The sequence below is a fragment of the Daucus carota genome, chromosome 5 (genome assembly GCF_001625215.2).
Source record: "Daucus carota subsp. sativus chromosome 5, DH1 v3.0, whole genome shotgun sequence".
In the NCBI taxonomy this organism is placed as follows: Eukaryota; Viridiplantae; Streptophyta; class Magnoliopsida; order Apiales; family Apiaceae; genus Daucus; species Daucus carota.
The window spans coordinates 4,646,549-4,661,360 of record NC_030385.2 but is presented as its reverse complement, the minus strand read 5'-3'; the positions used below and the strand labels follow the sequence as shown (position 1 = coordinate 4,661,360).

At 37.4% G+C, this 14,812-nt stretch overlaps 4 protein-coding genes across 4 annotated transcripts; all 4 read left to right on the top strand.

The window, feature by feature from the left end:
• Positions 1–2,200: 2,200 nt before the first annotated feature.
• On the top strand, positions 2,201–3,384 carry LOC108221211 (uncharacterized). Its single transcript, XM_017395107.1, has 2 exons — positions 2,201–2,713; positions 2,761–3,384. The coding sequence occupies exons 1-2, from the start codon at positions 2,201–2,203 to the stop codon at positions 3,382–3,384; spliced, it is 1,137 nt and encodes a 378-aa protein (XP_017250596.1).
• Positions 3,385–3,517: 133 nt separating this feature from the next.
• LOC108221210 (uncharacterized) lies at positions 3,518–4,243 on the top strand. The gene is made up of 2 exons (XM_017395106.1): positions 3,518–3,746; positions 3,861–4,243. The coding sequence occupies exons 1-2, from the start codon at positions 3,518–3,520 to the stop codon at positions 4,241–4,243; spliced, it is 612 nt and encodes a 203-aa protein (XP_017250595.1).
• A 3-nt stretch (positions 4,244–4,246) lies between these two features.
• On the top strand, positions 4,247–6,145 carry LOC135152678 (uncharacterized). The gene is made up of 4 exons (XM_064093296.1): positions 4,247–4,529; positions 4,863–5,238; positions 5,358–5,736; positions 5,840–6,145. Exons 1-4 carry the CDS (start codon positions 4,247–4,249, stop codon positions 6,143–6,145), a joined length of 1,344 nt encoding a protein of 447 aa, XP_063949366.1.
• A 5,686-nt stretch (positions 6,146–11,831) lies between these two features.
• On the top strand, positions 11,832–12,975 carry LOC108221209 (probable BOI-related E3 ubiquitin-protein ligase 3). Its single transcript, XM_017395105.1, has 3 exons — positions 11,832–11,890; positions 12,022–12,373; positions 12,430–12,975. Exons 1-3 carry the CDS (start codon positions 11,832–11,834, stop codon positions 12,973–12,975), a joined length of 957 nt encoding a protein of 318 aa, XP_017250594.1.
• Positions 12,976–14,812: the final 1,837 nt, after the last annotated feature.

Genomic DNA, 14,812 nt, shown 5'->3' with positions numbered 1-14,812 from the left:
CTTTAGATACTTGGGTTGAACTGTAAAATCTGTATAATGGGCTTGCTTTCTGGCAAAGAAATAGGAAAATAGTGCACCTGTGTGTCTTCTTGTTTTCTTTCTTCAAAGGTACTATCGCTTAAATAAATTGTGTCCAAAGCTGTGAGGGGACTTCTAATATTTAATAAGATTTATTATTTGACTGAGTGTAAAGATGTTTATGGATATCTAAATAATAAATAAAATTTTAATATATGAAAGTAAGTAACTACATTCGTTCTTCACTCGCTCATTTTTCTTACATTTTCCCTCTTACTTTACTTATTTTTGCACGATTCGAATATAAATATTTAGATGAAATGTAGGATAATATTTTATCGAATAAATCATAACTAAATAACACGCAACAAATACTATATAATAAATATTATAATATTATTTAAATATATAATAAGCAATCAATCATAATGACAGCACTCGTATAAAAGGTGAGCAGAAAATCGAAATAGAACACCGAATTGTTCCTAAAATTTCGTTTCCGGTTATAAGTTCAAATCCAGTAAAAACTGGAACTAAATCGATTAAATTAATATTATACATACATACATACATACATATATACATACATACACACACACACACACACATATATATATATATATATATATATATATATATATATATATATATATATATAATTTACTTTTTTAAGTAACTGTTTTGAGTACAATGCACCAGTAAACTTCTAGAAAACACACCTAATTGTTTACGTTCGCTTCTCTTATTGACGATTAAAGGGGGAACTGAAGAAGTATTTTAGTTGCATAATAAATTATTTTGTGTTGTTGTTTACTTGTAGCATCTCCAATAAGGATGGCTATAACAGTTAGTCAAATTACACCTATAAGATATTATATAAAATCTGTTAAACTTGTAACACATTTTGTTTTGATGGTACTGGCTATATCGATTCATCCCGGGGCTTAATAATTAGTTTCTGTTTCACTTTGAGAAATAGGTTCTTGTGTGTTAGTTCCAACTTCTGCTTAATCAGCTACATCACATTGAGATGCAGGTTTTTGTGATATTTGAGTCTTGGTGTGATCTGCTTCATCACTTTGAGGTGAAAATTCTTGTGTGATTGCCTCAGGTGCAGTCTGTATGTTCTAGAATCTCAAATTCAGAAAAACTCTCATGTAGAATGAAAATTTGCTTCCGGTGTATATTAATTCCCTTGAGCATTGTCAGGAAAATCATAATCAATTGAGTTCAGAAGACCAAATTTATTTATTAGTATCAAACAAACATCCTTCGAGAGATAAACATCTATCGGTGATCATATCAGTAATCATATCAGGTGATAGGTGTCGAAATAATTAAATAACTGCCCACCCAATAAGGGCCCGGATACTAATTCAGTTCATGGAAATTCAGCACCGACCCAATACGGATCTGGGCCTAACGTTCAGAGACTATATGAAGGGGATTTAATTGAGCCCGGAGCCTAATTTGTAGTCCAGCTACGAATACAAGTCCTACAATACAACGAATTCTCATGGATAAAACTTCAGGAGTTCGAGATAAGTGTTCTATCTTATCTATTGCTCCGAGTCACACTTCTATGAGAAGTCTGATACATGGAATCATACTTCCATTCAGCTTCTAACTCCGAAGCATCTATATAAAGGGCTCTACCCCTCCAAACTAGAACTACGTTTTAAACTTGATTCTTCACTAAGCAGAGGATACGTATGCATCTCACACCGAGAGCAGTCTGAACCACGAAATGTTCACACCCAGAATACTCTCCAAAGTACATGTTCCATCCAGCCAAACAACCACCGGAGTCCCAACCGCAATGGTTCCCATCACCACCACTATTACCCTCAGGACTACCGCCGCTCAAACATCCACTCGCCTAATCTTTGGCACGATGCCCCCAATAACCCGTGTGATTGCAACTGTCACCGACACCGGCACCCATTACTCAACAGTCGTGACGACTACTCGAGGACATGAGGACGAATGCGATATGCACGTTACTGATGATGTTTCCTCTAACTTGGAGCAAGATCATGATACCCCTCCACGGAGGAGAAGAGATACTGACCATAGCTGAGGCAACCGACGTGGCTCGAGGCAGAACAATAATGAGTCCCGGGGACCTACGAACCAAGTTTATGAGGAACAAATCCGAGCCTTCGAGGAGGATATTGCGCAGATGAAGAAGGACATGGCTAGGCAGCAACCTCCTGAACCAAAGGACGAGAACCCTCGACGCTCAGGTATGAACCAAATTCATTTGTTGCCCGCAGGTGATCCGGACAACCCCATCCAACCTTTTACAGAAGAAATCATGGTTGCAAAGATCTCAAGGAAGCTTAAGCTTCCAACCATTAAAGCTTATGACAGCACGGGTGATCCCGCTAATCATGTACAGACCTTCATGAATGCATTGCTATTGCAACCAGTCATGGAGGCCATCAAGTGCCGGGCTTTTCCTCAAACCTTGAGCGGGATGGCACAACACTGGTATAGTTTTCTACCCCCAAATTCTATATCTTGTTTTGCGGACTTGAGCAGGGCTTTTATAGGTCAGTTTGTTGGGAGCAAGACTCATGCCAAAAGTTCTACTTCGTTGATGAATTTACATCAAGGTAGGAACGAATCCCTCCGAGAATACATGAATCAATTAACCAAAGAAGCCTTAAAGGTCTCGAATTTAGATCAGAAGGTAGCTATGATTGCACTCCAGCAGGGTAACACAGATGATAACTTAAGGCGGAGGAAAGTTTGAGAAAATCCCAGAACAATCAGGGACCGAATGTTAATCCTAAGAAGCGTGGAAGTGATACTAAGTATAACGCTGATAATAAGTACTCGAAGAGAGAGGATGGTGAGAAGTCACCTGTTAAGAAGAAACTAGGACCGAGGTTCGCTGAATACGCAAGGCTTAACGCCCCAAGGAGTCAGATTTTGATGGAGATTGAAAAGGATGGAAGTGTCCGTTGGCCGAAGCCTATTAGAACTGATCCGGAGAAAAGGAACAAAGATTTGTATTGCCGATTTCACAAGGATACGGGATATAAGATCGATGACTGTCGGCAACTGAAAGATGAAATTGAGTTTTTAATCCGCAAAGGCAAGTTGTCGAAGTACACGAAGGACGGAGATAGAAATCCTCGAGACAATGATAACAGTGGAAGGGATAACGATGACAGGAGAACTCAACCTCGAGGGCCTGTAATTAATGTAATCTCTAGAGGACCAACCGCTGCCGGTACCTCAAGTAACTCTAGGAAGGCCTATGCAAGGGAGGTAACGAGTATAGTAGGAGAACCCCTGAAGAGGGCGAAGACCGAAGTTGCTTTAACATTTGATGATTCCCCCATGATGATCCTCTAGTAATAACCCTGTGATTGGGAATTCGTCTGTGAAGAGGGTGCTCGTTGATAACGGAGCCTCCGTAGATATTTTGTTCCATGACGCTTATCATGAGAAGATGGGACATGCTGATTCGCAGTTAACACCATAAGATATGCCCATATATGGTTTCAATGGCATGGAGTCAAAAATCGAAGGGATGATTCAACTACCAGTTACTATGGGGACCGAACCACGTCAAGCTACATTTATGTTGAACTTTTTGATTGTCAAAGCCTCGTCAACTTATAATGCAATCCTTGGGAAGACAGGGATGCACGCCTTTAAGGCAATAGCGTCCACGTATCATCTGAAAATCAAATTTCCGACAAGGAATGAAGTGGGTGAAGAAAGAGGAGATCAAAAAATGGCCAGGAGTTGTTACGTAGCAGCCTTAAAATATGGAGGAGTCAGGGGGCAAGTTTTGCCTATAGAGGACCTTGATGTCTGAGGAGAAGAGGAAAGGAGAGGCAAGCCTGCCGAGGATTTGATTCCAATCACTTTATATACTGAAGAACCTGATAAGATCACATATGTAAGAGCATTACTCCAAGAGGATTTGAAGGAAGAAGTTGTGAAATTTCTGAGGAACAACTGTAATGTCTTTGCTTGGACAGCTGCTGATATGCTAGGGATCGATCCCCTCTTCATGACCCATAAGCTGAATGTGAACCCCGAAAGAAAACCCATTAAGCAGAAGAAGATGAATTTTGATCCTGAAAGGCAGGAAGCCATAAATCGGGAAGTCGATAAGTTGTTGGAAGCAGGTTTCATTGAGGAGATTCAATTTCCGGAGTGGTTAGCCAACCCAGTCATGGTCAAGAAGGCTAATGGGAAGTGAAGAATGTGTGTAGATTTCACGGACTTGAATGATGCTTGCCCAAAGGATTGTTTCCCTCTTCCAAGGATAGATACGTTGATAGATGCCACTACTGGTCACGAGATGCTTAGCTTCATGGATGGCTTCAGTGGATATAATCAAATCCGGATGGACAAGGACGACACACTTAAGGTATCATTCATCATGGACTTTGGTGTATTTTGCTATTTGGTTATGACCTTTGGACTTAAGAATGCAGGAGCCACATACCAACGACTTGCGAACAAGATGTTTAAACATCTGATAGGTAAGACCATGGAGGTATATATGGATGATATGTTAGTGAAAAGCTTGAATAAAGCGGATCACCTTTAGCATTTGAGAGAGGCTTTTGAAGTCCTGAGGACACATAAGATGAAGTTAAACCCTGCCAAGTGTGCCTTTGGAATTGGGTCTGGAAAATTCTTAGGTTTGATGGTCTCCAAGCGAGGCATTGAGGCCAACCCCAATAAAATAAAAGCTATCCTTGAAATGGAACCACCCAAGAGTATAAGGGACGTATAGAAGTTGACAGGAAGGATTGCAGCCTTAGGACGATTTGTGTCTAAGTCAGGTGACAAGTGTTTACCTTTCTTCAAAGCATTAAATAAGGTTAAGAACTTCGAATGGATGAATGAAAGCCAAGTGGCCTTTGATGAGTTGAAGAACTATATGGCAGAGCCACCCCTTCTGTTGAACCCCGTAGATGATGAAACTTTATACGTGTATTTGGCTGTCTCAGAACAAGCACTGAGTGCTGTCTTGGTTCGAGAGGATGGAAAAGTTCAGAAACCTGTTTATTATGTTTGCAAAGTTCTGCATGGAGTGGATCTCAATTATTCGTTGATCGAAAAGTTTGCAATGACCATGATTATAACATCGAGAAAGTTAAGGCCTTACTTTCAATCGCATAAGATAGAAGTTTTGACAGACCAACCCCTTTCTAATGTTATACATAGCCCGAAGGCTAGTGGAAGGTTGATCAAATGGGCATTTGAACTTGGGGAGTTTGATATTCGATACAAGCCATGAACGGCAATCAAAGCTCAGGCTCTGGCTGAATTCCTCGTTGAATGTACAACTAACAACTTGGAAGTCCGGGGGGGGGGGGAGAGGACAAGGTAGAAGAGCCCGTTGAGGAGGCAAAGCCTAAAGAATATTGGCTATTATTTTTTGACGGAGCCTTAAAAGCAAAAGGTAGTGGTGCAGGACTAGTGCTCCAGAGCCCTGATGGTTTCATTGTTGAGTATGCTATCAAACTGGACTTCTCTACCACCAACAATGAAGCTGAGTACGAAGCATTGATAGCTGGACTAGGATTGGCTAGAACCCTGAGGGTAAAAAGTTTGATAGTCGGTGGAGACTCGAAGCTCATGGTCTTTCAAGTGAATGGTGAGTTTGAAGCTCGTGAAGAGACTATGTTGAAATATTTAAGGATTGTAAAGGCCCAAATAGCACAATTTGAAAATTGTCTGGTAGAATATATACCAAGGGAAGAGAATACGAATGTTGATGCCTTATCACAATTTGCATATATCCCCGGATGACGAGGTTTGCTCTAGAAGTGTTTATTTTCAGGTTCTGAGAACCTCGAGCATCGATGCAAGGTTAGTTGCTCCAATTGACACGGGAGCCACATGGATGGATGAGATTAAGATGTATCTTGAAAACGGTCATCTGCCGCCTAATGCCGATGAAGCACGAAAATTGCAAGTAAGAGCTCTTAAATACATACTCATAGAGGGAATTCTTTCGTTTGTAATTCCTTATCTGAGATGCTTAAGGCCATATGAGACTCAAAAAGCCCTTAGAGAAGTTCATGAAGGCGTGTGTGGCCAACACCTCGGAGGAAGGGCATTGGCTCGTAAGATCACTCTCTTTTGATTTTATTGGATAGACATGCTAAAACATGCTCAAGACTATGTGAAGAGGTGTGATCGTTGTCAAATGTTCGCACCAATTGTAAGATAGCCTCCTGAGATGTTGACTTCCATTAATACTTCGATCCCTTTTGCAATGTGGGGATGGATATTCTTGGACCGTTTCCACTTGCCAGTGCACAGAGAAAATTCCTGTTGGTGGCGATTGATTACTTCACTAAGTGGATTGAGGCCAAGTCACTGGCTAAGATAACCACCAAGAAAGTTGCTCAGTTTGTATGGGAAAACATTATTTGCAGGTATGGGATACCTCGAGTCATGGTGACTGATAATGGAACTCAATTCAATAATGCTGAGTTCAAGAGTTATTGTGAAGACTACGCAATCGAATTACGTTTTACCTCGGTAGCCCATCCTCAAGCTAATGGACATGCAAAGTGGCTAATAGAATAATCCTCGGTGGACTAAAGAAAAGAGTTGAGAAAGCCCTAGTATCATGGGCCGAAGAGTTACTCCCTATACTTTGGGCGTATCGAACAACCCGTAAGGTCTCAACTGGAGCGACTCCATTCCAGTTAGCTTACGGAGCTGAGGCAGTGATGCCACTTGAAATCACTCATATTTCCTCCAGGGTCTAACAATATGAGCCAGAGTCAAACGAGGAAGGAATGAGACATGAAGTTGATATGATTGATGAAATTCGTGGAAGCTCATGCTAAAATAGTGGAAAATCAGAAGCGAGCTTCTTACTATTATAACCTTCGGGTTAAGGAACGATATTTCGAGAAGGGGATCTTGTGCTCAAAAAGATCGAGGCTTCTAGTGTTGACCCTAAAGGAAAGATGGCCACAAATTGGGAAGGACGTTACCAAGTCATGAATGTCACAGGCCATGGCTCATACAAACTTCAGACCCTGGAAGGAGTTGAAGTTCCTCGAAGTTGGCATGCGACCAACTTAAAGATATATTATATTTGATATCTATTCCAACAAGATAGTAGAAGTTAGTAGTTATCACAGAATGAAGGTCATGTTGACCACTGCCACTTAGTTGATTTTCGAAGATATTTTGTCTCTTTTACTATAGCATTAATAAAAAGTCCTGAGGATTATTCTCAAACTTGATTTTCCAAGTTTTATTTTACTTACATGTTCTTTAAAGATTGATTCAAAAATCCTAAGTAAAGGGCAAACAGAGTAAAGGCTCGAAGCTGATCGAAGCATAGTATGTACCAAAAACAAAAGGCTGGAAGCCAAAAAATACTAAGTAAAACTCAAAGCAAAATATGATATACGATAAAACAGAAATTAACTTAGATAAATAAGTTAAATACAAAAGTTAAGCCTCAAAGGCTAGAATTAAGTTAAAACCAGAGTTTGAGTAAATTACAAACTAAGCCACGCAGGGCAACCTAATCATCTAATCCATCATCGAAAATGTCGTCCCCCTCCTTGGCCTCCGCTGCCTTCTCCGGGACCTCTTCCTCTTTATCAGCCTCCTTCGCTGCGTCCTCGGCCATTAGGGAGTTGACCCCGTCCTGGGCATCCCCATATTAGGTATCATTCGGATGGGATTCCCCGAACTCTGTCTCCTCGAGGTCAACTGGGGATATCGGTGTCTTCCCCGGGATCGGAGGGACGGGGAACCTCTCCAAAGTGACCCCTCAATTTGGGAGCCCAACTCCACTATGATAGTCTCCCAACACGTATTGAACGTTTCTGGGAAGCTAGCGTCGTACTCAACCCCCAGAAGATCTTCGAACTCCTGGGATGCTTTCTACTCAGCAATCGCCTCTACACGAGTTCGCGCCAACTCCGCCTCCAAGGTCTTCAACCCTTTCTTTTTCATCCGCCAACTCCTCCACTTGGAGGAAGCACTCAAAGTTTGCGGCCGAAGATTCAAAGTATCTATGACGATCGCGCTCGGTGATCGTCTTCTTAGTCCTCACCTCCCTTAAATTATGAAGGGCGGCTTGGAGATAAGTGTTCACCTGTAAAATTAAGGTAAATAAGAAACAAAGGAGAAGACAAGTAAAAGGGACAAAAATCCTTTGAAGAAGGGCTCGAGAAGTACCGATGCGACGGCCGGGGCCCCGAGAAGCTCGATTTGTAGGTCGTCGGAGGACTCCACAACGTGGGCTTTGTCTTGAGGAGTGATCACGTTTTTGAACCACTCCGCAGCGGCCCGAGAGTCCTCGACAATGGTGTCTTTATTCTGGAGGCCCCATTGTACCATGTATGGGCTGGGGTCCTCATACACAGCTGGGGGCCTTGGGCTCAGGAAGGTCGGGACCTTCTCGACCGATGGGCCATCCCCCCCTTTCCTTGACCGTTTGACCCGGGGGACTTCCGTGGCAACCACCTGGGAAGCATGGGCCTCCCTTTTCCTGGAGATATTACCCAGAGTAAAGAGGGCTGCAAGCAAAACACGAGAAAAAGGTTAACGCCCAATAACATATGCAAATCGCAAAAATAATAAAGAACAAAGAAAAGGAATATACAGGGGGTCCAAATCGCCCAGGCCATGCTCTTGGAGCGAGGCCTCCGAAATTAGGATCGAGTTGTGGTGAAGGTCGTCCCTGGTCATGATCCTGATGCTCATCCCTAATCAACACAGCTTATTATACGCAGAATATTTGATTTTCAGTATATATATATATATATATATATATATATATATATATATATATATATATATATATATATATATATAATTTTAAAAAATTCTTATATATATACAATATACTTATTAGAGTCTTTTTTAAATTTGTTTAAACATTAATTTTAAATGCTTTGATATATTAATACATGATTAGGTGTATAGTCAATATTTTACTAAATGTTAAAGTTGATCTTTAACTAAAATAAAATTATGGAAGAAATTAAACATTAATTAAAAAAGAAAATACAAAATAATATATATATCAAATCGGGGAAGGAAGAATTTCGAAAGTAATTATAATAATATAATAATATTAGCCTATTATAATTCTTTGGGAACAATGTGTAATAATTATAATATAATTGTTTAACAAAATTATGCCACACAATATTATTTTGAATAAATATTAAATTTTGTATTATACAATAGAGATTTAAAGTTTTATTCGAATTAAAGTTTAATAACTATAATTAGTTAATTGATCATATATTTATTTCTGAAACTTAAAATATATTTATATATTAGATAAACAATGTCATAACTAACACCTAACTCCCATCTATATCACAAAATAATTAACACACAATCATAGTATATATTAAATATCAAAAGTTATAAATAATTTAACAGAACACATTAGGGTAGGATAGAAAACAGTAAAAAGTAAATATTGCATTTGTTAAACCTACGAAGGTCTGACATTACATGCATAACGATGTCATTCTGATGAATTCAGTGAAAACAGGAAAGATTTATACGACAGAAACCCTAGCACACTGATCCGAAAGTTCCGCTCTGCATGTGTCGGAACTGTTCAGCTGATGTCAGATTTTCTGTTTTCCTGTCTGTCAGGTATTTTTTCTTGTCGTTTATGAATTTTTTATGAGTATATATTTTATAAGTTTTAAAATATATTTAATTAATGAAACACATTATTTGTATATAATTCTAATAATATGTTGTAAAATATATTTTTTAATATTTCATAATAAGAAACATAAAAAGATTTAGACTATCAGATATTCCCCGTTTCCCTCATTTAATTACAATTTCTTTTACCACAAGTATTTTAAAATCCTTGACAAAAAAAAGTATTTTAAAATGTACATAAACTATAATTTCATAGTTAATTGTTTTTGTTTAAAAACTTAAATATATATAAACTTTTATAAGAAAATAATTTAAAAATAATTTATGAAACTATTTTGTGGAAGTATTAAAATGTATGCCCGGCTTTCAGTTTGAGGGATTTAGAGGGAAAATATATTATTTTTTGAATATTAATTATAAACAACCATGTTTTTACAGAGCAACATGTAAGTTAATATGTATTTTTAGCACAAATCTGTTATATATAATATTTGATTTAATGGTGTCATGTAAAGCATGAAATATGTTTGGTCAAAAAATAGTGTTAGTTTCAATAATATAGCTAATAAATTTTTAATTGGCACATAATATTATAAACTATATAATAATATATTTTTAAAGTTAAAATGAATATTCAGTAACTGACCAAGACTTCAGCAAATATAGTTGTGGACTTAAACAACACGCATATGAGTTTTACCATAATTTGAATACAAACTTCTTCTCTTTTTTTCAAAGGAAACTTTGATACAAACTTTATATATTATACTGTTCATTAATGATTCTTATTGAATTTTATGCAACTTACTCCACCCCATTTATATATATATTCTTTTTTAAAAAATAATAATTAATTCAATAATGAAAAGGCCGCATACAACATCTACAAATATAATCGAAATTCAACAAAGTTGAATCTTTTCTTCTTCTGCAACTAAACCATTTTTTTGAATAGATATATACATCTTGTGATATTCCCCATATTGCTTTGAGCAATCAACCATAAATACATCACCATCCAAATTTTATCACTGAATCAACACCATGAAAATGGAACACATTTGTAATCCGGGTCATCATCAACACAAAAAACCCAAACAAAAATCAAACTGTTACAAAAGAACAAACAAAATCTAAATAAATTGTGAACTTATTCAAGTAAACAGGAAAGCCGAAAACCGATGGAGAATTTTTAGGGTTTTGAGACTAAAGGATCATCCCATTTATATGTTTATAATTTTTTAACATTGACTAATTTAAACGAATATGTAATAACTTAATTATTTCTGAAAATTTTTAATAAAATTAAAAGAAAAATAATCAAAAACTAAAATAATATATGGAACTGAGTATTAAAATATAGGTGTGAAACCTTCTAAGATTAACAATGTGAATGGACGGATGGTGTGCATACAAATATAATGGGAGGTCATGTCACAAGAGTAGCACTCAGGATACTATAATTAGTATATTTATTTTTTTATGAGAAAACAAAGATGCTAGAATAAAATACAGTAGGGATAAACCCCCAACTATATAAAATGAGATCGTAAAATAAGTAACATACTAAAAGTAAAAGTAATTATTATTTTGTTTACTAATTGTTTAACACATGGAAGCGGTCCAAATTACACCAACCTCCCAGAAAGCAACATACATTATCACATAAAAATCAATATTAAACTAGTGTTCGCTATACATATATGTCCGTAAACCCTGTAAACCGTGATAGATGAATCTTGATTGTGAAATGTGAGCTCTAGAATCATTATTAACCGATCCAACATTGAACAAATTTGAATACAAATAAACAAAAACATATATAACGAAACAAAAGAATGGAGGTCACTCTTGGAACCCTAATTTTTGAGGAAAGGTCCGTGTTAGTATATTTTAGTTGCAATCCATTGTCCTTACTGATTTACTTAAATTCAGTGTTAATCGATCACTCCACAAATTTAACATCTCATTAATTTGTTTTCTTCCATCTAATCCAATCCCCCCAACCGACTCTCAGGGTCTTTAAATTGGGAACCAAACTCATTCAGACATTCACCCCCACCATCACATGCTCTCTCTTCTCTAACATAAACACTCTGCATACATCTTTACAAGTCCCAACACTACTTTCTCCTCACTAAACCTTTCCTGCACCTACTATGGCATTCCAGCAAACTCAAGAAATCCACTTTTCTAGGCACATCACTACAACCAAGAGGTACTAAGACTATCCAAAACAATATTACTAATATCTGTAACATCATCACCATATGATTGTGTTTTTTGTGTGTTGCTGATATCTTGTAAGACTGATATATTGTTATGTGTTCTTTTCATTTTCATTGGCAGCGAATCTGTGATTGAGCACTCAGCTGCAGCAAGGTTTAACACTCCTGTGCAGATGGGTGCTACAAATCCTTTTGCTACGACCATGGAGAACCCTTGGTTGGGCATGAATCACATGTTCTTAGGTTCAAATGAGATGGTGATTCAAGCACAAACTACTCCAACCACTTCCACTCACAGTGGACCGGCCAACAGCCCACCAGCTGATGAAAACAGAAAGCGTCCCAGAGTTTCAATGGAAAATCTGTTTTACAATCTCAATGTCAATATTCCTATTGAGGACTCTCCTGCCCTTGAAAGTATCAAAAATGACATGACAGTACTTTTGGAGACTGACCGTATGCTTTCTCAACAAGTGAGTTTAAGTTTTCTCATATAGTTACTTCAATATTTAATAAGTTGTTGGTGTAGACCAAGAGGGTTAGAACACAGTTTGCGGAGAAACAAAGCCAAGCAGTGGGGCTTCTAGTTGATAGCGTCAGAAACTCTCTTCAGAAAGAATTGAAGGAAAAAGATGAGGAGATTGTGAACATGCGGAAAACCAAGATGGACCTCATAGAAAAAGGAAACAGTCTTCTTCATCTGACCAAAGAATGGAAAAAATATGCAACCACTTGTGAAATCAAGCTCATGTCTTTGCGCAACGACATGGAAGAGCTCATGGCTGAAAATAGGAGGCTGAAGGAGCTTGTGTGGGCATGTGATGCTGTGGCTGGCCCCCCTGTGGAGCAGGATGGCAAGTCTTACTGGGGAAGTGATGCTCAAGAGTGCATAGAAGTAAAAGTGGAAGAGGCCGGTGAAACTGTGGCGAAGAAAGTGCAGACTGGAGCTGCTGAAACTGGGGAGGGTAGTGGCGAGAATATGTGTAAGAGCTGCGGTAAAAGGGAGATGACCTTTTGGGGGATGCCATGCAGTCATGCCTGTGCCTCCCCGAAGACTGCTAGCCCCAAGAAATGAATCAAAAAGATGTTTATGTATTTCAATAAAAGGAGCAACATGTATTGCTCCTCTAGATATGAGTAGTATGATAAGTATAAACCAGTGGTTTGTTTAACTATGTAACGTGTGATCATTTCTCCGGTTCTGAGTAATGATCCTTTTCTTTTGTGTATCAGCTCATCCCTAGTAAGTGTGACCGGTTCTGAGTAATGAATCCTTTTCTTTCGTGTATCAGCTCATCACTAGTAAGTGTGACCGGTTCTGAGTAATGAATCCTTTTCTTTCGTGTATCAGCTCATCACTAGTAAGTGTGACCGTTTCTGGATGTTATTGACCATTTTTGTCAGTAGGTTTTACCCTATTTTTTAGTAACATGTTAAGAGGCTTTCAATCTTAATAGATAAAATTTGATGACATTTTTAACAAAGACTCGTAGAATTGCACACTGCACCCGCCGTAATATAAAAACAAATACCCTAGATATATCATGTATATATATATGGTAATGCATCCGTGAAAGTTTCAGAGCAGAGAGGACAAGTACAAAAAAGAGCTCTTGAATCAAGCTGTGTCTCTGCATGTTTTATAGACTTTAGACAACTCTGGGGGTACATGTGGGGTGGGGGTGAGTGACCTCGCAATTAGGACTCGGAAAGAATTTCAGCTTTGACTCATTAGTCCAACCACTCTACTTGTCTATTGACCTAATCATAAGACACTAATCGCGAGTTAGATAAGATCAAGAATGTATAGACCAATACTCTTGCATGGTTCTGGAAAAAAGGGCTAATCTTCTTGCATGTTAATCCAGAATAATATTTAATGTAACTTTTCACACCACTATACATGCATATTCAATCTTTTAAACAACAAGAAACAGCAATATATTTCGTGAATGCTAGCTGATAAAAAAAAGGAGAATTTCATTAACGGTGACATTTTCTTTTTTCGTCCATGTATCCATAAAAAGGTACAGTAACTTAAGATATAGAAATATTTATAAAATAGAAGAATCTCAACCTAGATTTTACAATAGAATAATAGTGTCATGTTCAAGAGAGAACTATTGGAGAGAACCCATGAAACCCAACGATGAAAAAACATGTTTTTAGATTTAGATGCCGAAAATCTATTTAAAATTTAGGATTCTGTACCTTAGTGGTCTCTGATTCTATTTTAAGGACGGGTTGTCTTTGAGCGCGACCCTAGAATAATAATCATTAATAATTATTCTGCTATAGAATCAGTTTTGAAAGTAAACTTTTTCTTTTCAAATTTAAGTGTTAAATTATATAATAAATATATGTTATTGCATTTATATTACAATCACATTTCATATGTATTCTATAATACAATTTATAATAACATTAATGATTAAATGAAGGAATAAACCTTTCTCTAACAAGCCCTAAAATTCTCTCTATTCTTCGAGTAGCCCCTTTATTATTTGAGGGGCTTCCATCAATTTTCACCTGTGTAAAGCCCCAAACTCTCATATTTATTTTATTTAATCTATTTTCTTCAATAATCTTTCCCTTGGGGGAAGGTGTTCTATCATTTCAATAAAGTTTTGTTTGTTTTTCTAGATCTATATTATGGGAGCTTCTGATTTATTTTTTTATTCGATTCAAGCGGAGTTTATCGGATTCGAAAGTTAATCGCATATCTTGTGACTTCAATTATCACATCTATTTTTTATTTTGATTTATTTTCAGTTTGCTTTTCTTTCAGTTTTTGACTTGGATTTTCAGGTTGTTTTGTTGGTGAGAGGTTTGTTTTCGCTTTTTGATTATAAGTGGTGGTCTTAATTTTGTGATAGAAATTTCATATGGAGTTGCAGTTCTGTCGATAGTTC

Coding starts and splice junctions, on each gene's coding strand:
- LOC108221211 (XM_017395107.1), top strand. CDS start 2,201: ATGAAGAAGGACATGGCTAGGCAGCAACCTCCTGAACCAAAGGACGAG. Junction 2,714..2,760: donor TCTCGAATTTAGATCAGAAG/GTAGCTATGATT, acceptor TGATAACTTAAG/GCGGAGGAAAGTTTGAGAAA.
- LOC108221210 (XM_017395106.1), top strand. CDS start 3,518: ATGCCCATATATGGTTTCAATGGCATGGAGTCAAAAATCGAAGGGATG. Junction 3,747..3,860: donor TCCGACAAGGAATGAAGTGG/GTGAAGAAAGAG, acceptor TCTGAGGAGAAG/AGGAAAGGAGAGGCAAGCCT.
- LOC135152678 (XM_064093296.1), top strand. CDS start 4,247: ATGTGTGTAGATTTCACGGACTTGAATGATGCTTGCCCAAAGGATTGT. Junction 4,530..4,862: donor GATGTTTAAACATCTGATAG/GTAAGACCATGG, acceptor CTTTCTTCAAAG/CATTAAATAAGGTTAAGAAC. Junction 5,737..5,839: donor CACAATTTGAAAATTGTCTG/GTAGAATATATA, acceptor GTTTATTTTCAG/GTTCTGAGAACCTCGAGCAT.
- LOC108221209 (XM_017395105.1), top strand. CDS start 11,832: ATGGCATTCCAGCAAACTCAAGAAATCCACTTTTCTAGGCACATCACT. Junction 11,891..12,021: donor CACATCACTACAACCAAGAG/GTACTAAGACTA, acceptor TTTCATTGGCAG/CGAATCTGTGATTGAGCACT. Junction 12,374..12,429: donor ACCGTATGCTTTCTCAACAA/GTGAGTTTAAGT, acceptor TTGTTGGTGTAG/ACCAAGAGGGTTAGAACACA.